We start from the raw sequence: 27,129 nt of genomic DNA on the forward strand, positions 1-27,129 counted from the left end.
AAGCATGGAGTAGGCTTTTAAGTTTTATGTTGTTAAATGTTTTTAAAAATGTTGTTTAAGTTTCATGTTGTTAAATGTTTTTTTATGTTGTATAATTTGTATGTTGGTTAATGTTATTTAATGTTATTTCATATTGTTTAATGTTGTTTCATGTTACTTAATTTAATTTAATGTTGTATAAATGGCCTAGGAAAAAAATAGAATTGAAAAAAATTATGAAACAAATTTTGTGAAATAGAAGTTATAGGAAATAAAATATGAATCAAATTTTGTAAAATAGAAGTTATAGGAAAAAAATAGAATTTAAAAAAAAATTGAAACAAATTTTGTAAAATAGAATTGAAAAAAAATATGAAACAAAATTTGATTAATATGAAAAGGAAAAAAAAAAGTTTAAAAAAAAAAAAAAGGCCTAATAATACAACGGCTACTAGCCGTTGTATTAAAAAACATTCAAACTATTAGTGTCGGTTATAACCGACACTAATAGTAGAACTATTAAAAAAAATAAAACCTGTTTAATGCTGTCGGTTTTAACCGACAGCAATAGAAAACATTAAAAAAAAAATAAGCCAGCCCGGGGCTGGCTGGCTGGCCGAAAGCAGCCAGCCCTCCAGCCCTCTCCGATCCCGTGGGGCCCTCCCAGATTCCAGAGCCCTCTGGCCTAGCCCTCGGTTGGAGACGGTTTTAGGGCTATTTTCGGCCCTCTAGCCCTCTGGACCCTTCGGTTGGAGATGGCCTAATTATACAATACTAAATATGGTCCTACATTAGTAATAATATGTCAAAGCTGCCGTGAAATCCTCTTGAGCCACCAACGAGCACTCTTAACTAGAACCTGAAGGGGCGCAAAACAGAAAGTGTGAGTGGGCAAAAACAAAGCTTTTCAAAGACCATTTGGTTTATCAAAAGTAGTAAACTGACACACCCCGTCCCGAAGGAGGGCATGCTGGCCGTCACGTGAGAGTGACGTAACCATTTGCACAGTACGGAAGCTTTAAGATACAATTTAAATTGATACACCCGAAGGTGAGTCCTAATTTTGTCCAATCTGTCAGAACACCGTCGAATTCCTCGTAGTCACCACACCTTTGTGATTCCTGAACCTGGAGGGGCGCAAAACCAAAATTGAGTGGGTCAGTAAAACAATTCTTTTCCAAATCCAAACATTTCTCAAAACGTTGTAACCCCTCTCCGTAAAACCTGTATACTTTCCCAGAAATGTAAAATATAAATATACATATATATTCTCAAAACTTCATTTTTACTATCTCAACATTATCTCTTTATCAATCATGCCATGCCATGTCATCTCAACATTTCTCATATTAATTATGCCATGCCACATCATCTCAACAGTAATAAGGTATGAATGCATCAACATAATCATATCAGGTGCAAGAAAGTAATCAACCGTAGGCCCTCTAATAGCCCTATACGGTTGAACCTAGAGCTCAAAATCTATCATTATCACTCTACCGGAGTCACCTCTGTGACCCGTCCGGCCTTCTGCACACAAGTTACGCTCTAGTGCTTCTCATAAATCATCTGTGCACATAATCTAAGGTCACCCACCAGTCGGAATCTCACTAACACTCTCGCGACTGGTCTGTCGTACCCACTCCGCGTGGACTGTACGACTAGCATCTACTTGGATCCAAGGCGAGCGTGCGATGCGGTGAATACTATAAGCACTAAACCATGGTGCAGGATTTGAGCTCAATATATATCATCATCATCATAACAGTAATTAAATACTCATCTGTGCGTCCACCGCACCATTTCATACATATGCATCATAAATCAATTCTTACCTGTGCGTCCACCGCACCAATTCATACATATGCATCATAAATCAATTCTTACCTGTGCGTCCACCGCACCAATTCATACATATGCATCATATATTAATTCATGCATGGCATTTCAACTCACATTTCTATATACTTTTCATATCAATTCTATGCATGGTATTTCACTTCCCGTTTTTCCACATAACTCATATGCATTTCATTTTAAACATATTTTCATGCATTTTCAATTTCTGGGAAAACGTTAAGTATATATATATATACGGAAAACAAAACTGCCCACTCACCTGGAGTTCATCCAACAACTCCCTAGCACCACACATCAAGGCGTCACGACGATCGCCGCCTAGAATAGTAATCAAATCCAACCTCAGAATTCATATCGATAGAATATTTAACTTATATAAAATACGTCACTACGTAGTTCGATCCGGAAGATCTGCCACTCAGATTTTAAATCCATAACTTCCAGAGGTCCACAATATATCTCTAGGATAACATTTTATATTATGGACTTACAATTCCAATTCCGGAAGATCCGTAACTCGGATTCCCAATCCGTAAGTTCCAATAATCCTCAAATATTACGTACTATAACGTATCAAAGTTTGGTGATGATCCAACGGTCGGATCATCAATTCACATTTTCACCTAAATGTGAAAACTATAAAACGTTATTTGAACACCTAACCAACAATCTTCAATAACTTTCTCATACGGTGTTCAATTTAGGTATATGAATATACCACAGTGATCTACTCGACGTCACGGACGTCGACATATTTTTAAAATAATTTTATTTTTATTTTTTATTTTTACTGTAGCACCTTCTTCTTCCTTGGGTCGCCGGACTGGTTTTTCCGGCGGCCGTTTTCTGAACAGTTTTTCAAATTGCCATAACTTTGTCATTTCTCAACGAAATCAAGTGATTCAAAAACGAAAGTTGTAGCCCTTGAAGAGACAAAGAGAATGGTACCTTGCAAAACACCTAGTTCGCCGTGGTTTGGCCGGAAACTGCCTCGAAAGCCTCGGAGGTCGCCGGAAACTGGGTATTTTTCAAATGAGTATAACTTCTTCAATACTCAACGAAATTGAGTGAAACAAAAAGGAAAGTTGTAGTACTTGACGAGACGAAGAGATTGATACCTACCTCGACTCCTAACTCGCCAGGGATTCGCCGGAAAAAGCTTCGAAAGCTCCGGCCAAACTTTGAACTTGTCGATCTCCGTGTTCTTACGTCCAAAAACTTCCAACGAAGCACTCCGAGCTTCCTTGGGACCTCACTAAGCTCACTATGAGCTTGGATTGTCCTAAAAATCAACCAATTCAAATCTCATGAACAGTACACTTTCATGGGGAGTTTAGAATCTAGGTTTTCCGAAGTAAAACTTACCTGAAATGGATACCAACGTGATCGTGAAGTCCTCAGGATTCCAATGGTGGTCTCAAACTTGACGTTGGTATAGATTTAGGGTGGTTTTGGTGGTGGTCCGTGTGAGTTCGAAGGAGAGAGACAGAGAGAGTGAGAAATCGTGAAGGAGGAGAGAGAAAGACAGTGAACGGGAAATGAGGAGGGTTTTGAGGGATGTGGGGATCCCACGTGGTCCTTATTCCAATCTCCAAACACCAAACTTTAACATTTTAACCTAAAAATCTAAGTTCCATCCTTATTAAATTCCATTTTATTTTCAAACTTAGGAACCTAGATAATTAGCAACCTGAGCTTCACAAATTTAGTATTTCTTAAGGGCAATTTCGTCCATTCACAGCCACGAATATAATAATTTGGAACGGGCTGTGACAATCTTCCCTCCTTATAGAATTTCGTCCCCGAAATTCCAGTAACCAACCAATTCATCAACACTTATACCAACCTCGGTAAGTTTCTTTCATCCGATTCTTTTTCTCTCACGTAATTTTCTTCCACTGAATGATTCCTTCACAAAACGTTTACCATTTACTCTATCTTAACTCTCAGAACCTTCTTTTTCCAATCCAAATTCTACTTTTCTAAGGTGAACACTTCTAAAATATAAAACCATTTACCTTATATACTCGATTAGTGGCATATCCATCTGTTGATGTCTTTTGTCATTCCTGGTTACTTTTAGGTTAACTTAATCACCTGAATACTTTGAGGAGACTCATCCATAGTCTCAGGGTCTACTAAAACTCTTTCTCGATCGAATCTTTCTCTACCCAGAAATATTCCATTCACAAGTCAACAAAACACACACATGACACACTTCATGAACCTTATGGCTTCACTTCGGAAACTGCGCAACCAACATACTTAAGAAACTTAGCAGTTCCGTAATCCAATTCTCTTTCCATTTCCGTTTCGAAATAGAAAATAGCTGTCTCAATCCAAAGGTTTATTTCTTTCTGCCTCAATCTGCTGACCAATAAAAATGTCAAATGGTATGATAAACCTTATTACTTTCGGAATATTGCAGAAGTTGAACAGTGAACTTCGTCCAATATTTGCTTGCTTCAAATCCTCAGCATTAGGCACATACTTTTTGTTTTCTTGTATCCACATACCATTTGAGTCTCGAGTACGACCTTACCAAAAGGCCTAACTTGAAACTTAGCAAGTATAACTTCTTCTCGATCTTTCATTCTTAACTTTACTTTAGTTGATTTCCAATCCACAAGAAGATAATCTTGGCAAGCGTACTAGATATTAGTTCTTACTGCAGTCTTCTTATCAAGTGCTTCAGCTAGAACAAACTTTACGATCACCCTGATCGTACAATCATGTTCATTAAGCAATACAATTCACTTTCGCTGCCTCATATCAAAATCCTTCCAAGTAATGGATATTGAAGACTCTTTTGATTTGTAAAATCTTGCATTCTCACTAAAATATAATGTCTCCATAACTTCACAGCAAGGATGGTAATCGTGACTTCCAAATCACTAGTAGGGTAATTCATCTCATGAGATTCCATTTGTCGTGAAACGTATGCAATCACCCTAACATTTGCATTAGTACATATCCAAGAACATTTAATGTAACATCACCATATACCGATAATTATCGCTATCTTCTGGGAATATTAAAATACGTGCATGAGTGAGGAAATACTTCAGTTGTTGAATCCTTTGCTTACAATTCCTTCCCACTCATACATAACCTCTTTTCTCATCAGTCTCGTTAATGACAAAGCAATGACTAAAAATTCTTTCACAACCATCCAAAATAGCCTGGTAAGCTAAGAAATTCCAAATCTCAATTACGACTCGTGGTTGTTCCAAATTCTCAATTTCTGCTATCCTTTAAGGATTCACTTGAATACCTTAAGCAGACATAACAAATTTTAGAATGCCACTTGATCCATTTAACTTTAGCTTTTGCTAAACTTAGCATACAACTAACGTTCTCTCAATCTTTGCTTCATTGACTTAATACGTTTACATACTCTGCTCTGGCTCAGAATATGCCAGAATATCTTCAATGGAAATGATATCAATTTATCAAGGCATTATTGGAATACTTCATCCAATAACTCATAAAACAGCATGAGTATCCATATAGCATCACCAAACTTCATAAAAACTATAACAAGTCCAGAAAACCATCTTATGATCAACGTCACTTATAATATTCAATTGGTAGTAACCAGATCTCAATTCAATCTTTGAATCTTCGCAATTACTTTTGAGTTGGTTAAATAAACATCAGTACATCACCATGGATAACGGTTCTCAATCGTTACCCGACTCCATTATCTATAATCAAGGAATAGTCTTTAAAGTCCATTTTCTTTCTCACCCACAAACTGGTGCTCCTCAACAGTGTTGTACTAGGTTGAATAAAACTTTTATCAACCAATTCTCTCAACTGAATTTCCAATTCCCTTAACTCATCATGAACCAATCTTTAACATAAATTTATACCTGGCAACAAATCAATAATGAACCTCATATCTCTGCCTGAAGACAATCCAGATATACTTTCAGAGAAGACATCAAGAAAAGTCTAACTCTTTCGACATTATTCACACTACTCCAAACAACATCATTTAGCACCACATGAGCTAAGTATTTTTGACAGCCTTTCGAAAACAATCTCTTTGCTCTCACAGCATAAATAATGGCTGAACTCAATCCACTTTGCATACTTACAAAAGTAATCTCTGTTCATCCAGATCGATGGAAAGTACTGGTTTCCCATAACATTTCGTCTTGTCACAATTATAACCAACCAATCTAATGGAACAGAATTAACTGATACAATATATATTCTATTATTATTAAGCATTCCAAATAAGTACAATACTAACATAAAATAATCTACCGGGTTGCTTGCTTAACGAATCCACGAATGAGTTATTAATATTACGGTCTGCAGCCCGCAATACTGATAAATCATCGTTGTCTCGATAAGTAGGCAACCACTCACAAAGATATAACATTACTATTTTGTCACTCAATGCAAAATACATACACTCGTCTCAACTACATTTATTTACCACTCTCTAGGTAATATCATACATAATAAGAAATATATCAGCCGAAGTCAACTAGAATGACCAATACGGTTGATTCAACTCTTATCTCAATAATACGTCGGCCGGATCCACTCCGCGTGGTCGGCACGGCCGAGCCTATAACTCACCAATTTCTCATGTGTCAGTCAAATCCATTTCTCATGGTCCGTAAGGCTGAACATATAACTCATCAAATATCTCTGTACTCACGGTCAATCCGACCAAACTACTAAATCCATAACTCTGCTGAATCGACACTATGATTTCATGGAAAATTGTTGAGTACAACTGATTCTAGGGACGATTCACAACTCTGTGTCCCTTCTGTTCACATAAACACATTCATTAATTTCACATTTCCCAAAGTGTTAATTTTGTACCTGCTGCACAAAGTACATTTCCTTTACTCGAGACACCTTGTCTCAAATATCTGGGATTACCAGTATATCCATCACTTTTACTCTGACCAGCGACATTAAAACCTCAGCTGGAAGAATTAACTCTAGCTTCACTTCTTTCGAAGCTCTGAATCCTTCGATATTCTTGATATGACGAATCATTAACTTTATTGTCTTCTTTTAATTCCCATTCTTTTCTTATTCTTCTTTATTCTCGTTGCTCATGTTCTCAGAGTCCTCAAGGCTCAACAACATCTAGCATACTCCTGATAAGAACTACAATGGATAGTGGTCACCCAAAATACCACTTCCCTTTTTGCCACCCAGCTTAAAACAACATAACACCTCCACCAAATTAACAACAATATCTGGATGGAACGAGGCAAGTCTGAAAACTTTCTATAATATCCCTCGATCATCACCTTCCTTGTCTCATATTTGTAAACTCTTGTTTACTACCATCAATAAATGCCGGAGGGATAAACTTTTCCTTAAAAAATTTTAAATCGGCTGATTCCTCTGGTGACAACAATTAACATTCCTGTTTCCACCAGGATGCAAATTCATACCCAAAACCAGGTAGTCGTCTCGACCCACCTGTCAGAAGGAAATTTCCTTTGACTTGCATAATATGAAACATCTTTTCCAATTGGTTAAACCGTCACTCCGCTCCCTCAGGTTCATCATTTCATAAGGTGATTCAAATTCAACTCATAACCCGTCTTAAAATGTCCATTTTGATAATATACTGAATCACCATAATCATAGTTTCCCCCAAACCGCTAAATCAGGGAGACTAAATTCCTCTAACTACGTGGTTTGCTACGAGGCGGTGTAGTTCTGACAGAATTCACTATAAACTTCTCAAGATGTCCAAGATTGCAACCATGCTCTGATACCAACTGACACACCCCGTCCCGAAGGAGGGCATGCTGGCCGTCACGTGAGAGTGACGTAACCATTTGCACAGTACGGAAGCTTTAAGATACAATTTAAATTGATACACCCGAAGGTGAGTCCTAATTTTGTCCAATCTGTCAGAACACCGTCGAATTCCTCGTAGTCACCACACCTTTGTGATTCCTGAACCTGGAGGGGCGCAAAACCAAAATTGAGTGGGTCAGTAAAACAATTCTTTTCCAAATCCAAACATTTCTCAAAACGTTGTAACCCCTCTCCGTAAAACCTGTATACTTTCCCAGAAATGTAAAATATAAATATACATATATATTCTCAAAACTTCATTTTTACTATCTCAACATTATCTCTTTATCAATCATGCCATGCCATGTCATCTCAACATTTCTCATATTAATTATGCCATGCCACATCATCTCAACAGTAATAAGGTATGAATGCATCAACATAATCATATCAGGTGCAAGAAAGTAATCAACCGTAGGCCCTCTAATAGCCCTATACGGTTGAACCTAGAGCTCAAAATCTATCATTATCACTCTACCGGAGTCACCTCTGTGACCCGTCCGGCCTTCTGCACACAAGTTACGCTCTAGTGCTTCTCATAAATCATCTGTGCACATAATCTAAGGTCACCCACCAGTCGGAATCTCACTAACACTCTCGCGACTGGTCTGTCGTACCCACTCCGCGTGGACTGTACGACTAGCATCTACTTGGATCCAAGGCGAGCGTGCGATGCGGTGAATACTATAAGCACTAAACCATGGTGCAGGATTTGAGCTCAATATATATCATCATCATCATAACAGTAATTAAATACTCATCTGTGCGTCCACCGCACCATTTCATACATATGCATCATAAATCAATTCTTACCTGTGCGTCCACCGCACCAATTCATACATATGCATCATAAATCAATTCTTACCTGTGCGTCCACCGCACCAATTCATACATATGCATCATATATTAATTCATGCATGGCATTTCAACTCACATTTCTATATACTTTTCATATCAATTCTATGCATGGTATTTCACTTCCCGTTTTTCCACATAACTCATATGCATTTCATTTTAAACATATTTTCATGCATTTTCAATTTCTGGGAAAACGTTAAGTATATATATATATACGGAAAACAAAACTGCCCACTCACCTGGAGTTCATCCAACAACTCCCTAGCACCACACATCAAGGCGTCACGACGATCGCCGCCTAGAATAGTAATCAAATCCAACCTCAGAATTCATATCGATAGAATATTTAACTTATATAAAATACGTCACTACGTAGTTCGATCCGGAAGATCTGCCACTCAGATTTTAAATCCATAACTTCCAGAGGTCCACAATATATCTCTAGGATAACATTTTATATTATGGACTTACAATTCCAATTCCGGAAGATCCGTAACTCGGATTCCCAATCCGTAAGTTCCAATAATCCTCAAATATTACGTACTATAACGTATCAAAGTTTGGTGATGATCCAACGGTCGGATCATCAATTCACATTTTCACCTAAATGTGAAAACTATAAAACGTTATTTGAACACCTAACCAACAATCTTCAATAACTTTCTCATACGGTGTTCAATTTAGGTATATGAATATACCACAGTGATCTACTCGACGTCACGGACGTCGACATATTTTTAAAATAATTTTATTTTTATTTTTTATTTTTACTGTAGCACCTTCTTCTTCCTTGGGTCGCCGGACTGGTTTTTCCGGCGGCCGTTTTCTGAACAGTTTTTCAAATTGCCATAACTTTGTCATTTCTCAACGAAATCAAGTGATTCAAAAACGAAAGTTGTAGCCCTTGAAGAGACAAAGAGAATGGTACCTTGCAAAACACCTAGTTCGCCGTGGTTTGGCCGGAAACTGCCTCGAAAGCCTCGGAGGTCGCCGGAAACTGGGTATTTTTCAAATGAGTATAACTTCTTCAATACTCAACGCAATTGAGTGAAACAAAAAGGAAAGTTGTAGTACTTGACGAGACGAAGAGATTGATACCTACCTCGACTCCTAACTCGCCAGGGATTCGCCGGAAAAAGCTTCGAAAGCTCCGGCCAAACTTTGAACTTGTCGATCTCCGTGTTCTTACGTCCAAAAACTTCCAACGAAGCACTCCGAGCTTCCTTGGGACCTCACTAAGCTCACTATGAGCTTGGATTGTCCTAAAAATCAACCAATTCAAATCTCATGAACAGTACACTTTCATGGGGAGTTTAGAATCTAGGTTTTCCGAAGTAAAACTTACCTGAAATGGATACCAACGTGATCGTGAAGTCCTCAGGATTCCAATGGTGGTCTCAAACTTGACGTTGGTATAGATTTAGGGTGGTTTTGGTGGTGGTCCGTGTGAGTTCGAAGGAGAGAGACAGAGAGAGTGAGAAATCGTGAAGGAGGAGAGAGAAAGACAGTGAACGGGAAATGAGGAGGGTTTTGAGGGATGTGGGGATCCCACGTGGTCCTTATTCCAATCTCCAAACACCAAACTTTAACATTTTAACCTAAAAATCTAAGTTCCATCCTTATTAAATTCCATTTTATTTTCAAACTTAGGAACCTAGATAATTAGCAACCTGAGCTTCACAAATTTAGTATTTCTTAAGGGCAATTTCGTCCATTCACAGCCACGAATATAATAATTTGGAACGGGCTGTGACATAACCCCTCGCCGTAAAACCTGTATAATTCCCAGAAAATAGCATATACGATTATATCTCAAAATCATATTCAAAATAGCAATCCACTGAATATACCATGTCAAATCTCAAGAAGGAATAAGTAAGCCAGGTGCAATAAATCAATATGAAATAGTATGCCAGCCGGAGTAACCTAAAGTGACCTGTACGGCTGGGTCCACAACTCATCAATCAAATTCTGCACACGAGTTAGAACCACCTAATGTGGTCTGTACGACATGCTAGGTGTAAATAAATACGCTTAAGTGATATGATCACGTGAAAGCTGTATGAAGTATTGCAAGTCACCTACGAGTCGGAACCACCTAAAGTGGTCTGTACGATAGGCTGGCACCTGCCTTGGATCCAAGGTGAGCGTGTGGTGTGGGAGGTGAATAATCACGTGAAGACTAAGCCCTGTCCTTTGGCAGAGCACTAACACCAGGGTGCAGGATAAATTGCTTGAAATACATCTCAGTACTAATATACTCATTACCATTACTACCATCAATATACTCACCTGAAACTTACATGAGCGTCCACAGCATCGAGCAACAATATATATATATATATATATATATATATATATATATATATATATAACCATAATAATGCACAATTAAACATAAAGAGCATTTGACATTGCATTTCAAAGTATCAAATCATTTAATTAAGTTTTCTGGGGAAAATATCAACTATATATATTGAAAACCAAAAGCCCACTCACTGATAGGTGGAAGGGTCGTAACCCCCGAGCCTTACTTGACTACGCTCATCCTCATGATATGTCTCACCTATATGCGAAACAACTATTTAAACGTTATTTTTAAGCAAATAAACAAAACTAGGTAATAACTTCTCATACATTGCTCAATTGGGGTACTTGAATATACCACTGTGACCTACTCAACCTCAGGAACATGCCCATATTTTTAGAAAAAATTTCCGACCACTCATGCGCCGTCACGCACCGGTCAAGGCACGACCAGACGAGCGACCCACACGCAAACACTTGCCCGACACACTGACGGATTCCCTAACGACGTTAGGGAATATTCCGTTAAAATATAGAATATGCCGTTAAAGATACCTGACACCGTTAGCGTATTCCTTCAAAGTTGACAGAATATTCTCTTCCTTCAATCTTGGTTCACCGGAGTCCGGAGCCGGTGACCTCTGCGATTGCCGGATTTTGGAAAAATTTAGAACTTCAATATCTCCTCCATTTCTCAACCAAAATCCATGAAATTTTCACCCAAATGAAGCTTAAATTGAGAAGAACAAAACCTTAACACTTTTAGGTCCTAAAACTCACGGGATTTCGCCGGAAAAATCTCTATAATCCGGCCACCCCTGCAACTCGATGAACTCGAGTATTTCTATGTCAAAACTCTTCCAAAATTAATCCAAAGTGCTAGAAAAGCAAGAATAGAACTTTCTTAAGTCTCAAAACTACCTGAAACCTCCGCGATCACGTCAAGTGAACAGTGCACCAAATCGGGGTTTTCTGGTTCTCGTGCTCTACGAGTTCTCACATCGAACTAATGGCATGGATGAGCTCCTGGACTCACAAGGAACACAAGAACAACCTTCTCGACATCGATCCGTGCACACAAAGGTAATTTGAGAGTTGTCTGTACAGTTGTACGAACAATGGAAAAAATCCGAAAGGGAAGAGAGAGAGAGTCAACGGTTTGGTATGGGTGTGTGTGTGTGGTCTAGTTTGCAGCCAATCAAACAAAACCTTAAGTCTTTTAGTTCTAATTGGATCTAATTAATTAGGAATAGAACTAATTGGTCCAAAACCTTCGCCTATTTACACATACACAACTCAATGATTAAAGGGCATATGAGTCATTTCACACCATCGATAAAATATTTCGGGACAGGCTGTCACAAGAAGCCTTCGTCAATTTCAGGGACCAACCTCTGACCAAAATTGCATCAAATTACTTTTCTAAAAATCCTAATGGTGATCAAGCATCAAGACAATTAGATAGTTTAAAACAGTGATTAATAATTCGAAAACCTGCATACATAGAATCATAAGCAAACTGAAGAGAAACTACATATTTTTGATAAGGCTCGTGGCCTCACCCTAGTAAAAGGAGAATTAGTTACGCATATTCATAATAAAAATCATAAAGTTCTTTATTGAAATAATAAAAGATCGAAAACGCCTAGAATGGAAAAAGTCTAAAAATCTCTACGTTTGACCAATTTCCTCTCTCCAAGAACTCACGGAGAAGAAGTTTCAAGAGTAAAGCCGGCCAAGCTTAATTTAATCTATCAGAAATTAAATCCTCCTAATAAAATGTCTTCCAATCCAACTAGGAAACTAAAAACTAAAATAAATAGGAAACATAACCCTAAATTAAATGGTAAAATTTGCCTCAAATCTGAACAACCACATTTTGGACCCTTAAACTGCTCCAAACCCAGCCTAATAGAGTTGGATTGATGGTTTGGAATATTCTAAACACTTTTCCAAAGGGCCACAAACCCATCAGAGGTCATCTTGGGCTCCAAAAACACAATTTAAACCCAGAAGCGTCATTTTCCAACATTACGCACTACTCTTTTATTCTATCGCCAGAAAATAACCGCTTGGTAGAAAAATCCCAAATTTTGACAAGAATACGCCAAGAGACACACAAACGTCCTCCACTTTGAATCACTCCAAAATTCGTCTGTTTGGTCATGTTTTGCTCCAGAGGAAGTCGGATGTCTATATTGAAAATATAAATCAAAATATCAAAATTCTACAATAATAATTACCAAAACATACTAAGAATAGGGTAAAATTTATAATATGAAATTGACTTATCACTAATTTAACATTTAATCTAACAAAATTTATCGTTTGACAAAAAAAAAAAGTTGGAATCAATTAGATGAGATTGTGAAGTTCATGAATCCTCTTTTTTGAATGGTCTTTATTATAGCATCACCATCGTTACACTACTACCACATTGTGCACGTACTCATGCTACAGACACTAAATTTTGTAAATCAAATGATGTGGTTGTTGATCATTGATTGCCACTTAATCGTCGATTAACGTGCTTATTTCATATTGGTGACGCATCATTTAGTTTGCAAATTTGGTTTACAATTTTGATCTCTCTAGCATTATTATTGTATTATAGCATAACAAAATACAATATCTTAGAATCATTCAGATAAAAAGAAATAGGGTGAGGATTATTGTAATCCCACCAAGAATCGTCTTTGTTTGAAATCTATCAATTATATATTCTTGTGACCGAGTGTTAGTAGACGATTACGAACTATTCAATTTGTTTTGTGACCAATCGTAGTGTGAGTAGAGGACTATGAACTATTCAATTTGTTTTGTGATCAATCTTAGCGTAAGTAGAGGACTATGACCTGTTCAATTTGTTTTGAGACCAATTTTGGGTGACATATCTATTTAATTCTATTAGTTTAACTTTTATGTTTATGTGGTACTCAGTACTACGGTCTGGTAGTATTCCTCTTCACTTGAAGCGACAGGTTTTAGGTTCGAATCTCGTGGATGACAAATCCGATACCAAATTAGGTTGTCCATTATATGGTTAGCCTAACTCCCCCTCCTTTTAGTGTAAAAATATTGATTTACTCACAAAAAAAAAAAAAAAAACAAAACTTGTATGTTCATGTATTGTAAATGTAATTAACTATTATTATGATTTTGACATGTTAATTCGTCTAAATAGTCCATATACTACTAGTTAAAGAAAATATTTTTTTTACCTTTTCTAATGGGCGGGTAATATATTAGTGGAAAAATCGTGGGTATAAAGTCAAGGATGAGATAAAATACTTAACGGGATGCGAAACGATAATGACATACCAAGCTGCGCTTTGACCCATTTGCACTTAATTTGGTTCTTGTCTCATTGCAAGGTTTAATTCAAATCTTCACCCCCATTAAAATAGAATACATCGTTATAAAAATAAAAAATAAAAAAAAACGTTTGTGACCCGGACTCGATACAGTTGGTCCATTTCTCATCTAGAGACAGTCCAACATCTGAGTCCAATCCACAATTGTTGAACCAAATACGACCACACACTCACCAAATCTTAGTGGCAATTGAATTTCTAAAGGTTGTTTCATTGATTTAATTTTACGTGATGTGGTAGTTGATGTGTACTTATTACTATTGTCACAGCAACTAATAGATTTCCTCTTGAATGAACATATATTCTAATGGTTTTATACATCGATATTTCGGACACGTCTTTTCAATCATTTCCTTGCATCCAAAACCCACAAAAACAATGTAATTGTGTCAAAACATCAATGAGAGTTATTGGCGCATAGCATATCAACAGGAAGGCCACCGAGCAAACTGGCCTGCTTAAATTTGACCCTCTCTTGTGTTTTACTTGTTTGAATTTTAGTTGGTCAAGAAATACTAATTATTGTACCAGCGGGAAGAAAAGGATGTCAATATCTTTATATTTTATTTTTATCAATATTCAAACTTAGAAGTTTTTTGTCATTATTTGGAACATAGAAATTTCAAACTTTCCATCTGCTTTCCCTTCTTCTCTTTTACTTGGAGTTAAAATACAAAGACGTGCAAAGAATACCATAAGAGAATCATATAGGTTCCTGATTCTCAGATTTCCTTTGACTTTGGAAATTCTTAATCTTACGTTCAAACTTACTTTTCGCCGGAAACCATAATGAATCACCAAGCTTTGGAAATGGATTCCGGCGAAAAGCGGCTCAATGAGCTTGGATACAAGCAAGAACTCAGAAGGGAAATGGTTCTCTCTCTCTCTCTCTCTCTCTCTCTCTCTCTCTATTTGTTGTTCTCTTTCTAGCCGTAGCTGGGTGTTAGCTTCTTTCATGTTCATAAACTTTCTTGCAACCATGTTGAGAGAGGTTGAAATCTAATGTTTTTCACTTGGTTTTCTACAGTCATTGTTCAAGACGATGGCAATAACATTTTCGTGCATGTCGGTGTTCACTGGTACGCCTCTCTACGGCCAAAGTCTGCGCTATGCTGGTCCGGCACCCCTAATATGGGGTTGGATTGTTGTCACATTCTTCACATGGTTTGTCGGAATTGCCATGGCTGAGATATGCTCCTCTTTTCCGGTACGCGGTGCTGTTTTTCCCTTTCTTTTTCCTATGGACTTGTAAGCAACATCTGAGATGATCTTGGTTGCTTTAAACATTGATCAGACCACAGGTTCTCTTTATTTTTGGGCTGCTCATCTGGCCGGACCCATGTGGGGGCCATTCGCGTCGTGGTGCTGCGCTTGGCTTGAAACCATCGGTCTGGTTTCCGCAATAGGTGCTCAGGTATAGCCACTTCCTCTGCATCAAGTGGCTTTGAATCAAAGAGAATAACATGTTTTCTTGAATGCCTTTTATTTTCTTTCCCCTTTAGGCATATTCCGCATCACAAGCGTTGCAGATGGTCATTCTTTTAGCCACAGGGACGAACAAGGGCGGAGGCTATTTTGCATCGAGGGGTGTATTCCTGTGCATGTATATCGGTCTGACCATCATATGGGCAGTGCTCAATACATTTGCATTACGAGTGATAGCATTTCTCAACATAATTTCGATATGGTGGCAGGTGAGCCCTTCCAACTCCTTTGTTTTTGCATAAAAGATTCCATTGCAACATCAAGATAAAAGTAGCTAGTTATCAATCTGATACCTTAACCCAAATCTAATACAACTTACAGTACTAGGGGCATCTAAATGTTAGTTCACATTGTTCAAAATCTAAAAACAATCAATGAAGCTAACAATTTGACTTGGAACTGCCTACGATCCAAAGCGGAATATCTTGACATTCATAATGACGGGTTTTGATCTTGACTTTGGCACCTGAATGAGCTCAAAGATGCAAACATCTGCGTCCTTCAGTTTGTTGGCTTTGTAAAACTCAATCCACCCTTTACTTTTTAAATACGTACGACGACTCCAAGCAGCTTCAATTTTCTCTTTATCTTTCACAATTCCTATGTCCATTGGCCATAATTTTCCAAACGGATCTTTAACACGCATGCAGGATTTGTCAAGAATGCCAGTTGATCTTGCGAAGTCAAGGGGGATTGTCTGTCATAAACAATCACAAGTCAGACGGATTTTCCCCTAAACAAAATATCTTCAACATGCTAAGTTGCCAACCAATGTTTAGTTGTAAGGATTGCAACTTAACCTGAACAAGCAGTCTAATATGACAACTCTGACTAGGACTGAAACTAAAACTTCGGAGTCTAGAGTATGCCCAATATGAGTACTGTGAAAACAACTTCAGAAAATTGCGGACATAACAGCATGAGTCAAGAAGACTTGATATGGAGAAAGAGAAGATAGAAAACTTACCGCGCTAGGACATTTGACGTTCCAATGAGTTTTTGCCATTATTAACCTGAAGGAGGGAGGAGGAAACTTTTTATCACAACCTAGTGGCTCATAGACTTTCACATTAAAGACCATGTTGCCTTTGTGTTCAAAGACTAGGAACTCTCCAACTTCCAGGCTATGATTCTTCACAACTTCCTTCCAACCTTGTTTAAAACAAAACACTCCATCGCAAGTCCTACGAACTTGAACATCCCAGGATCCCTGACAGCTCTTAATAAGTGCTTTATCCAATTTCTTTTCGCCAAGGCCTCTAGTAAAGGCTATTGGAATTGCCTGTTCATATGCATTACAAAAAATCAGCCCACATTTCCTAATCACTCAATTTGACCGGAAAACTCAGAAAAATTTACATGTATGTTTAGCATGTATACACCTACAGTTAGATTTTATTGGATGTCCAAATGCAAGAATCAAATCGTTAAGTAAGCAGTCGAAAATGGTATGCACCATCCCAAAACTACAAGTATTTTCTTAGAACAAATATCCTTTTCGAAAACTGTCGGGTACTGAAGTCTCTTTTTCTAAAGCAGAGTATGTGAAGTTAATCAAGAATTAACGAAAATGTGTTGCAAACCCTGCAAAATCATTCAGATGTTCATGTGGCTCACAAATATCAAAGTTTCAGCTCAGATTAGGTACTACATTGCCCATCTTCCTTTAAAGGTCTAGCTTTTTTATTTCTCAAAAATATTGCTTTCTTGAAAAGAAATCTCCAGACAGATAGAAAATGAAAAACCATGTGCTTTCGGGTACATCCTATAAAATTGGAAAGACAAACACAAGATTAAAATGACCCCTGCGTAACGTATATGTTCATTATGTACCCCAAATAAAGTGGTATGTGCTCTCAAAAAATACATTTCAAAATAACTCAGACATATGCGAGTGAGTGTGAGTGTGTAGAGAGAGACATAGAGAGAGAAGGGGAGAGGGAGAAGCATACCATCCCATTTTGGAAGCCAGGCGTCAAAGGCTTGAAAAACTTTCTGGGAAAAGGAGGTGACCTGGCCATGAATCTCGACCAATCTGCCATGTGCAGATAGAAGAAATGTGAAGAAAAGAGGAGAAATTTAGAGGGGAGGTGAAAAGTTAGGGTTTTTTTGGTTTACGAGCTGCGGCGGAGGAGGAGAATAGTGTTGAATATATAGGTGGAAGGGACAGTACATAGGAGGTGGCCAACGCAGCAGTGGGTGGCAGAAAAGGGGTGGCGAATCCATAAATGCCATTGGCTGGAGGTCGTACGGCGAGTTCGTACTCTGCAGAAACGCTGCCTGAAACTATTGCATCACCGGCCTCGCTACAAATTTGAAACAAGCCCGTGCACAAGAATGTGGATTAAATTAACTTTTGACAAGAATCAAATTTAAAACATCTCATTTACAAGTAAAGAGGCATTAGATGTAGTACTAAGACCTCTCATTTAAATTAAGCCAGATAATAAGATTGTCATAAATAATTTAGTATCAAGACACATACATCCCTTAGAGCTAGACGTGACCACAATCATATTAAAAATTCAACCCTTAACACATTTATATATTTACTCGCATTCCTCATACGCACTAACTTGGCACACCTAAACGAATTATATAGACGTAATAGATCTTGAAACCCTTGGCTTTGGTTGCCACTTTTGTACTTTCACAAGGTGATTTGTTATCTGCATGTTGCGTGTGGGGCATGCTCTACTAACCTGAGGTTTTAGGACATGCTTAATTTGACCTCAATAAAAGGTGATAATGAATATCTTACCCACTTGACTTATCTTCCTATATACTTAATTATAAGTCTATACTACCAAGCTCAGTGCTTTCATCATCACTTAAGCCTTGTTTAGTATTTTTAGACCAAAAATTTATGATGTGCTCTCATTTTCTATACAGTGTTACACTCTATTGCATTTGTCTCATATATTATTCATATATCTACTAATCTGGTTTAACAAATACTAATTAACCTAACTGAAATTATACAGTTAATTGGTGGATTGTTAATAATCATAATGCTACCTCTGGTGGCACAGCCAACACAGACAGCTTCCTACGTCTTCACACATTTCGAAACATCTCCAGAGACAACTGGAGTATCCAGCATACCTTATGCGGTGATTTTATCTGTGCTTCTTAGCAACTACTGTTTATATGGTTATGATGCAGCCGCTCATCTCACTGAGGAGACAAAAGGTGCAGATAGGACCGGTCCTATTGCCATTCTCTCTAGTATTGCCCTTATATCAGTATTTGGTTGGGCTTATTACTTGGCTCTCACTTTCAGCATCAAGGTAAGCGGTTTTCGCACGCCTATTTTAATTATTATATGCACTTTAAGCTGAATATTTTACTATTTCTTACACGCTCGCTGTTGAAAATTACTAGTGCTGTGTTTTGGTCAAGCTAACGGCGTTAAAATTGAAGGGAAATGATAAGCACACTTTTTAAATTTCTCACACTATCCTGTTTAATCTTGTTCTTTCGCTTGATTTATTTAATCTGACAGCTAGAAATAAAGAAGGGAGCCTGAGAAGCTAAAAAATGTGTGTAAAAATCGTCTCCTATAACTATTGGATGCTTATTAAGGTTAAATTTTTAATGCAGGACTTGGAGTATTTATACAGGGAGGACAATGAGACTGGTGGTGCACTTGTACCAGCACAGATAATATATGATGCATTCTATGGGAGGTTTCATAGTTCAACTGGAGCTGTTCTTTTCATGATTATCATATGGGGTTCCTTCTTCTTCTGTGGACTATCTGTAACCACAACGGCCGCCAGAGCAGTAAGAAAATCCGAAACTCTTAATCCTACATTTCTATATCCTGAAGCTTCCAGTTAACTTTGTTTTTTCACTCCAAGGTTTACGCTGTATCAAGAGATAAATGCATCCCATTTTCGCCAATCTGGAGGAAAGTGCATCCAACGAGCAAGGTTCCAATAAACGCGGTGTGGCTTTGCACAGCAATCACTTTGCTGCTGGGATTACCGATCCTGAAACTTGACGTGGTGTTCACCGCCATTCTTTCTGTCAGTACAGTTGGTTGGGTGGGCAGCTACGCTGTGCCAATTTTCGCAAGGCTGGTGATGGCCGAAGAGAGCTTCAAACCGGGACCATTTTATTTGGGGAGAGCAAGAAGGCCAGTTTGCTTTGTGGCCGTCCTTTGGATATGCTATACATGCTCAATATTTCTTTTGCCAACTTCTTACCCTCTTAGATTGAGAACATTCAACTATGCACCAATAGCTCTTGGTGCTGCTTTGGCTCTGGTAATGCTTTGGTGGGTTTTGGATGCAAGGAAATGGTACAAAGGACCGGTAAGAAACATTGATGTACAAAATGGACACCATTAAAATGAAATTGTTTTTGCGTCACGATGAGATAAAAGTAGCTATGTTTCGATTTCTGGGGGAGAGAAAGGGGAGTTTTCGGGTTAGTATACGAGAAAGTTCGTCGGACTGACATCTCACACTGACACTGGATCAAGGTTCTAAAAAATGTTAGACGCTAGTCGGGTGGCGGGTTGAGGCCTAGCGCCTAGGCGGTTAGGCGGGGCCTTAGGCCGACTAGGCAATTTAAGTAAATTTATTATATATTATGTAAATAAATGCCTATTTATACTTAAAAAATACATAATTGTATTGTGATACATGATTGCAAAATAAAATGACATACAAATTATAAAGTATTAGAACTTATGGAAACATGGGTAACAAACATATAGTGAGTGTTCATCTAAGTATTTAACAAGTCTCTACATTTTATTGACGAATTAAAATGCAAAATGAAAATTATTGATTTTTTTGTCTAAGTGAGATTTATGACCTAAGCAGGTGCCTAGGCAGGTTTAGTCAGGTTAGTCAGACACCTAAGGAAGTCTAGGCACACTTTCTTAATTTTCAAACGCCTAGAGACTAATCGGGGGGTGACCAACCGCCTTGGCCTGGGTAGCGGTAGAAGGGGATTTTTAGAACAGAGCACTGGACATAAGCCAAGTACATGAGATAGTTCATACCAAAGTGGTCAGACCATAATAAGATCCTTAAGAATAACCCCTCATAAGATTAACCGAAGACAACAAGATAAAGTTAGCTAGTAGTCGATCGTCAACCTAAACCCGAATTTAATACTTGACTTACAATAGTTAGGCATCTACATGCTTGTTCACATTGTTCAAACTCCAAAACCAATCAGCGAAGCTAACACTTGACTAGGATCCAAAGCGGAATATTTTGACATCCATAATGGCAGGTTTTGATCTTGACTTAGGCTTCTCAATGAACTCAAATAAGCAGAGATCTCCGTCCTTCTCGTTGGCTATACTCAATCCACCTTTTCCTTTTTATAAAAATACGAGGACGAGCAGGTTTTCTCTTAGGTCTGATGTTTCAAGTTGCTATGCGCCATAATTTTCCATACGGATCTCTGAGATGCATGCTGGGTTTGTTAACAAGGCCAGTTGATCTCGTGAATTCAGAGGGAATAATCTTTCATTAACTATCACGAGTCTTAGAAGGACTTCCCCAAACAAAATTATCCTCATCATGCTAAGTTGCTAATCAATCTTAGCTGTATGGACTAAAACTCCTAACATGACAACTCTACCTAGTACTGCAACTAGAACTTGGGGAAATAACAGCATGAGTCAAGGCACAATTTAGAGGGAAAGATAAGGTACAAAACTTTCTGCAACAGCACATTGGTTCCGATGAGTTTTTCCCACGATTATTCTGGAGGAGGGAGGAGGAAACTCTTTCTCACAACCTCGTAGCTCGTAGACTTTCACATTAAAGCCCATGTTGCCTTTGTGTTCAAAGACTAGGAACTCTCCAACTTCCAGGCTATGATTCTTCACAAATTCCTTCCAACCTTCTTCAAAATAAAACACTCCATGGCCAGTCCTACCAACTTTAACGTCCCAGGATCCCTGACAGCTCTTAAAAAGTGCCTTATCCAATTTCTTTCCGCCAAGACTTGTTGTAAAAGCTACCGGAATTGACTGTTCATAAGCAAAACATAACATTAGGCCATATTTCCTAATCACTGAATTTGATAGGAAAACTCAGATAATTGACATGTATGTTAACACGGATGGACCTACGGTTAGATTTTATCGGATGTTCAAATGCAAGAATCAAATCCTTAATAAGAATACAAGATGTCGAAAATGGTACTCATTCCATCCAAAAGCCACAAGTATTTTCTTTGAACAAAATATCAGACTTTGGTATATATTGCTATGATTTTTGAAACAGAGGGAGAGTTGGGACACAAGGTTATACAAGTTAAAATAAAAAATATCGGGGGTATGTGAAGTAGCCAGCATTTTTCTAAACTAATTATTGGTGGCACATCTTGCGAAATTTGAGTAAATAAATACAACGTTTATGAGCCAAACAATAGTGAATTTATTGTTAAAGTTGGTGGCATATCTTACTGGAAAACAATCTGATTATTTAAATTTTTTTATAATTTATATAGAATAATAATACAATAATACATGTTTAATATACAATATATACACTAGGCCTATTGTATTTTATAGTAAGTTTTTTAGTAGTTTAACTTTAAAATCATCAAAATAATATTTGTTTTTTTGCTTAATCGGTCGAAATGAGTTACCCACGTGTAAACCCATTAAGGGCCCGTTATTAATGAGTTTTAACTGGTGACACAATAATGATCTGATTAGTTAACATGTTGACCCGCAACCCATTATTTTCGTGTCGTGTAAGAAATTGTCTGGTATACTGATTTCAACCAAATCAAAAGAGTTTGAATAATTGTTGGCAGCAAGAAGTTTTAAGGGGTTTTTGAATATTAGTCCTTGCAAAAGATTAGAATTACAAAAAAACAACCTGGTGCTGGATTACATATTCAATTTAATCCTTTGAAGTGTATTTTTATAAAAAATTATATTCTATTTTTTGTTATTTAATGTGTATTTTTATTTAATGTATCCACATTAAAATTTTAATTTTATTAATATGCACATATTTGACACACCCCGACTTGGAATGTCCATTAGGACTTCGAATCGAGCTGTGCTAGCCAACACCTGGAAGGTGACGAAACCATAAAGTGTAGTGATGTGGAAAATGTGAATAAATTTAAACCTAAAAGTGCCTAAATACAAGAGTGCATGGTGAGCGGGAATTAACCCATTTCACACGTGATGTTAGAGCATAAGTAAAGTACAGTAAGATAGGATAAGGATTATACCATCAAAGGTAGCCACCTATACTGAGATTTGCGAAGAATCCACGTTGATACAAAAGTTCAGCAGTTAAAACCTGGAGAGGCGAAAAACAAGGGTGAGTGGGTCTAAAAATAAAGTTTTAATAAAAACCTTTCAAAACGTTATAACCCCTCTCCGTAAAACATGTATAGTTTCCAGAAAATCATACTACGTATAAGTATGAAATCAAATGCAAATCAACAGTAAATCCATAAACATGCCAAATCACAATATTTTAACAGTAGTATAATAAAATCAGGTGGTAATTGATTTATGCTAGCACACAAGTCGGAGTCGCCTAATGCAACTTATACGATTGGACTGATGCTCATCAATCTATGCTAGCACACAAGTCAAAGTTGCCTAATGCAACTTGTACGACAAGACTGGGTGTAATCATAATATACGCTCTAGTGCTACAATCATGTAAAGACTGGCACTATTCCTGTCACATATGAGTTGGAGTTGCTTATTGCAACCTGTACAACAAGATGTCGGAGTTGCTTATTGCAACTTGTATGACATGACTGGCACCTAGATGGATCCAAGGCAAGCGTGCAGTGCGGATGTGAACATACACATGAAAGAATGGCCCTGGTCCTAGGTGAGCACTAACACCGGGGTGCAACAATGATGAGCAGACTACATAAATACAATCATGCTACATTGATTCAATAGTTCTAATCAACATACTAACATTCATAGTTGTAGAAATAATTATGGCATCAAAGATTATAATCATACCTGTGCATCCCGTAGGATGTAGCATATTCCATAATTTCTAGTCAATATAACATTCATCAAAGTCGTAACACTTGGATTAAGGCATCCAGCATGATCTGGAATAATTTCATAAATTTCATCATTTCGCTAATGCTTATAAATTTTAGTGTAATCCAGGCGTACGTAAGAAATTCTTTTTCAAACGCACTATCAATCATATATATATATATATATATATACACTATAAAAAGGAAAAGACCCATGCACCTGAAGTCCGCGCTACAACTCCCTAACACGAATATCGAGGCATCATGAACGATCATCCCCTAGAACAAATATCAAATCACATCTCAGAATTATTCCCCCACACTTAGCTTTTGCTAGTCCTTGAGCAAAACAAAACAAACAAAACAAACAAAACATAACCTAGACCTTCCAACATTTGCCTTAGGGATTTCCAATGAAACATGACATGCCAAAGATCACTACTCCCACAGATTTTAGTCATCCTTACCCTTGAGCACACTTAATCATAGTCACCATTCACTAGCTTGCATTTAATCAATTAAAACAACATTTTGAATGTAGTAACGTGCCTTAGAGAATTCCCTCAATTCCTCACCGGATATACACTCTATTTTCACACAGATTTTCTGACTACACTCTCTATACTAGGTATATGTGAGAAGATTGATGTAAACATGTAGACTAGTACTCACATATACTTTTAATCAAAGAAGGCAATTTCTGGAATTATTAATGCATGTATATAAATATGATCACATGAACGGAATGTTACTACTTAGAAGCGAGAACCAGGGATTCCATATGCTCATACCAATTCCAAACTCCATAGATTGAAACACATAACACCCAAGATAGAAGTCTAAGGGTTGTAACGGGGCTAGGGTATTGGCTAACAAAGAAAGGGAAAGGATAAACAAAAGTTCTTAAAGCAATAGTAAGCAAAGTAATGAAATTAACACTTAGAATTCACTTTTGAATGCAAAAATCCACTTTAAACACAAAGGGAAGATTCACAAAACACTTAGGGTTAGATTCAATCTTTTGGACCCTTTCTTCAACAATCAACACTTGTAAGTTCATTCTCACTTATTTTCAACTCTTTTTCTTTCTTTTCTATACACTTTTTCTTTTCTTTTTCTTTTTCCACGTTTTTTTTCTTTTTCTTTCAAACCCGTGTACATATCCTTCCCCCACACTTGTTTTTCTGCATAATGTTCATCAAAAGGAATTCCTTCTAAGTTATGCTCCACTACACTTTAAGAACAAGGGTATGGATATTCCTATTCTAGGCTAGGTAGGGATAATGTGGCTAACAAAGAAAATAGGCTAAATAAGGCTCAAAGGGGTTAAACCTACAAAACAAATGCATGGGATGAAGGCTTTTTGACACTGGTGGTAACTACTAAACAACTTCATCTTGTTATGTGTTATGCACTCAATTTTAAGCTTTGAATGAAACGGTTATGAGTTCTAGTATTTGGAACTATAATAATGAAAACGCATTCTAAGTAGCAACCAAACAAAGAATAATGAGATATGCAACGACTTAGAAAACAAGAATGCACAGATTAATAACTCTCCAAATAACATTTAGGCTCAAGTCTCTCAGGGATGTAGCGTTACTTTGAGTTCCTTCCTTCAAGCATGTTACAAAAACTGATTTTTTTCCTTTGTGATTACATGTGAATTCATAAACATCAACTACAACCAAGTATTAACCAAAGAGCATATCAAACTTCCACCCATGTTTGTAACTTTCTTTAACAGTCATGCAATTAAAAACCAAATCCTCATCATTGTGTTGGAAGGTACCCTAAGACACAAACACACAAAAACGACTTTTTTTTTGTTTTTCAAAACTCTTTCTATTTTTTTTCAAATTTTCGTATTTTCTTTTAAAAACATACTAAAATAGCTCAAAACACACTAAAAACACTTAAAAATAGTGAGAAACAACATTAGAAGTGATAGGTGATAGAATCCTACGAAATTGCATAAAAACACTTGTTTACCCGCCCACACTTAAATCAAACATTGTCCTCAATGTTTCAAACATAGACTCACACAAAGCAAACAAACAAACAATGAACAAACATGGCAAAATAAAGCAGTAAAGAGAAGGGTGTAGGAACTCAAATCTGATTGTTGGAGTGATAATTCCGTCATCCCCTAGTTGAATGCATGGGTTGCCTCCCAAGAAGCGCTTGCTTTAATGTCTTGCAGCCGGACAAATCTCCTTCAAACTTCATTGGAGCCCACGGCATGGAATTGATCTTTGAATGGAAGGTGATACTTAAAGTGATCCGGCAATGGTTTAAATTCTAAAGTGGGTGCTTGAATTATTAACAACATGTAAGTATAAAACGATATTGAAATTCGGGGAGGTGGCTTACCTGTGTGCTCCGACATGAACTCAAGAATAAACACCCTTGCCAAACTTGTGGGACTAGAAAATTCAGCCAAATTTGGTGTTTTGAGAGTTATGACTTGTCCCGTGTCATAAAATCCAACTTCTTTGGGAATTGTTGTCGTAAGTATAACCTTTTTTATGAAATCTCGACATTCCCCAGCCACTTCGTGCTCTTGATTATTTGGAAAGGTTTCGAAGATGCCTTTCTCACTCTCTTCTTCCTTGGATTGCATGATCCTGCAAGGAATAGGGACAGTTGGTGGAACAGGGTTAGAAAGAATTAAATTTGGAACAACCTCACCTAAATTTGATGGTGGTGGAACTTTGGGAGGCTGTGGCAAAGGTTGTTCTTCCTTTGCCGTGGCTTTATCTTCTTCCTCTTCTTCAAGCATCAACTGTTTGTCTACTTCTCGGCTATGTTTAGACATATTGAGTTCAACTCCAACCTCCATACCACTTCCCAAAGTGATAGCTTTAGCGATTTCAAAATCTCCCCTTGGATTAACAACGGTTAAGTTGGAGAGTTCACTTTGTTCTTGAATTTGTCCCATGAATTCTGCAATCTCTCCCATTTGATTCTTCAATTCGCTCATCACTTGGTCTTGATTTTGTAATTCCTGCGTCAAAGAGGTGAGTACTTAAATAATTTTATCATTATCCAAAGACATACTTGAATTCGATTGGAATTGTTGTGGGGGAGGCTGTGGTGGATGCATCGGCGTTGTATAGAACTCCTCATATGGCTACCAATATTCGCTTTGTTGAGCCTCCTAGGCTTGATTTTGTGAGCCATGTGCCAAAGAATTTGATTATAATCTATTGACGAACCTGAGTTTGGTTGGGCATATTGTATATGAGGTTGTGGTGGTTGCGCAGGTTGTGAATAGAACTCCTCATATGGTTGCCAATGTCTTTCGTGTTGAACTTGTTGAGATTCCCACCACATATAGTTTGAATGATCACTCTAATATGTCTGTGGACATTAATTTGCTTGATATCCTTGTGTATAGGACACA

At 37.5% G+C, this 27,129-nt stretch overlaps 2 protein-coding genes and 2 long non-coding RNA genes across 4 annotated transcripts; 1 reads left to right on the forward strand and 3 right to left on the reverse strand.

The window, feature by feature from the left end:
• Positions 1-324: 324 nt before the first annotated feature.
• LOC139192214 (uncharacterized) lies at positions 325-4,938 on the reverse strand. The gene is made up of 6 exons (XR_011576177.1): positions 3,205-4,938; positions 2,962-3,121; positions 2,788-2,856; positions 2,099-2,157; positions 927-1,106; positions 325-495 (listed from the first exon to the last, which is right to left on the reverse strand). It is a non-coding gene; the product is annotated as an uncharacterized lncRNA (long non-coding RNA).
• A 2,602-nt stretch (positions 4,939-7,540) lies between these two features.
• LOC139192215 (uncharacterized) lies at positions 7,541-10,216 on the reverse strand. Its single transcript, XR_011576178.1, has 5 exons — positions 9,893-10,216; positions 9,650-9,809; positions 9,476-9,544; positions 8,787-8,845; positions 7,541-7,794 (listed from the first exon to the last, which is right to left on the reverse strand). It is a non-coding gene; the product is annotated as an uncharacterized lncRNA (long non-coding RNA).
• Positions 10,217-14,918: 4,702 nt separating this feature from the next.
• LOC103402475 (amino-acid permease BAT1-like) lies at positions 14,919-20,119 on the forward strand. The gene is made up of 7 exons (XM_008341229.4): positions 14,919-15,101; positions 15,256-15,435; positions 15,523-15,642; positions 15,731-15,922; positions 18,698-19,003; positions 19,317-19,499; positions 19,577-20,119. The coding sequence occupies exons 1-7, from the start codon at positions 15,018-15,020 to the stop codon at positions 20,066-20,068; spliced, it is 1,557 nt and encodes a 518-aa protein (XP_008339451.4). The 5' UTR covers positions 14,919-15,017; the 3' UTR covers positions 20,069-20,119.
• LOC103402406 (B3 domain-containing protein REM8-like) lies at positions 15,941-17,914 on the reverse strand. The gene is made up of 3 exons (XM_008341151.4): positions 17,666-17,914; positions 16,681-16,995; positions 15,941-16,410 (listed from the first exon to the last, which is right to left on the reverse strand). Exons 1-3 carry the CDS (start codon positions 17,753-17,755, stop codon positions 16,117-16,119), a joined length of 699 nt encoding a protein of 232 aa, XP_008339373.4. The 5' UTR covers positions 17,756-17,914; the 3' UTR covers positions 15,941-16,116.
• Positions 20,120-27,129: the final 7,010 nt, after the last annotated feature.

The sequence above is a fragment of the Malus domestica genome, chromosome 15 (genome assembly GCF_042453785.1).
Source record: "Malus domestica chromosome 15, GDT2T_hap1".
Taxonomy (NCBI): Eukaryota; Viridiplantae; Streptophyta; class Magnoliopsida; order Rosales; family Rosaceae; genus Malus; species Malus domestica.

Excerpts from the sequence above, each read along its gene's own strand:
- LOC103402475 (XM_008341229.4), top strand. The coding sequence starts at position 15,018 with ATGAATCACCAAGCTTTGGAAATGGATTCCGGCGAAAAGCGGCTCAAT. Across the intron at positions 15,436-15,522 it reads AGATATGCTCCTCTTTTCCG|ACCACAGGTTCTCTTTATTT; the intron begins GTACGCGGTGCT and ends AACATTGATCAG. Across the intron at positions 19,004-19,316 it reads CTCTCACTTTCAGCATCAAG|GACTTGGAGTATTTATACAG; the intron begins GTAAGCGGTTTT and ends TTTTTAATGCAG.
- LOC103402406 (XM_008341151.4), bottom strand. The coding sequence starts at position 17,755 with ATGGCAGATTGGTCGAGATTCATGGCCAGGTCACCTCCTTTTCCCAGA. Across the intron at positions 16,996-17,665 it reads CTGGCTTCCAAAATGGGATG|GCAATTCCAATAGCCTTTAC; the intron begins GTATGCTTCTCC and ends GCATATGAACAG. Across the intron at positions 16,411-16,680 it reads ACGTCAAATGTCCTAGCGCG|ACAATCCCCCTTGACTTCGC; the intron begins GTAAGTTTTCTA and ends TGTTTATGACAG.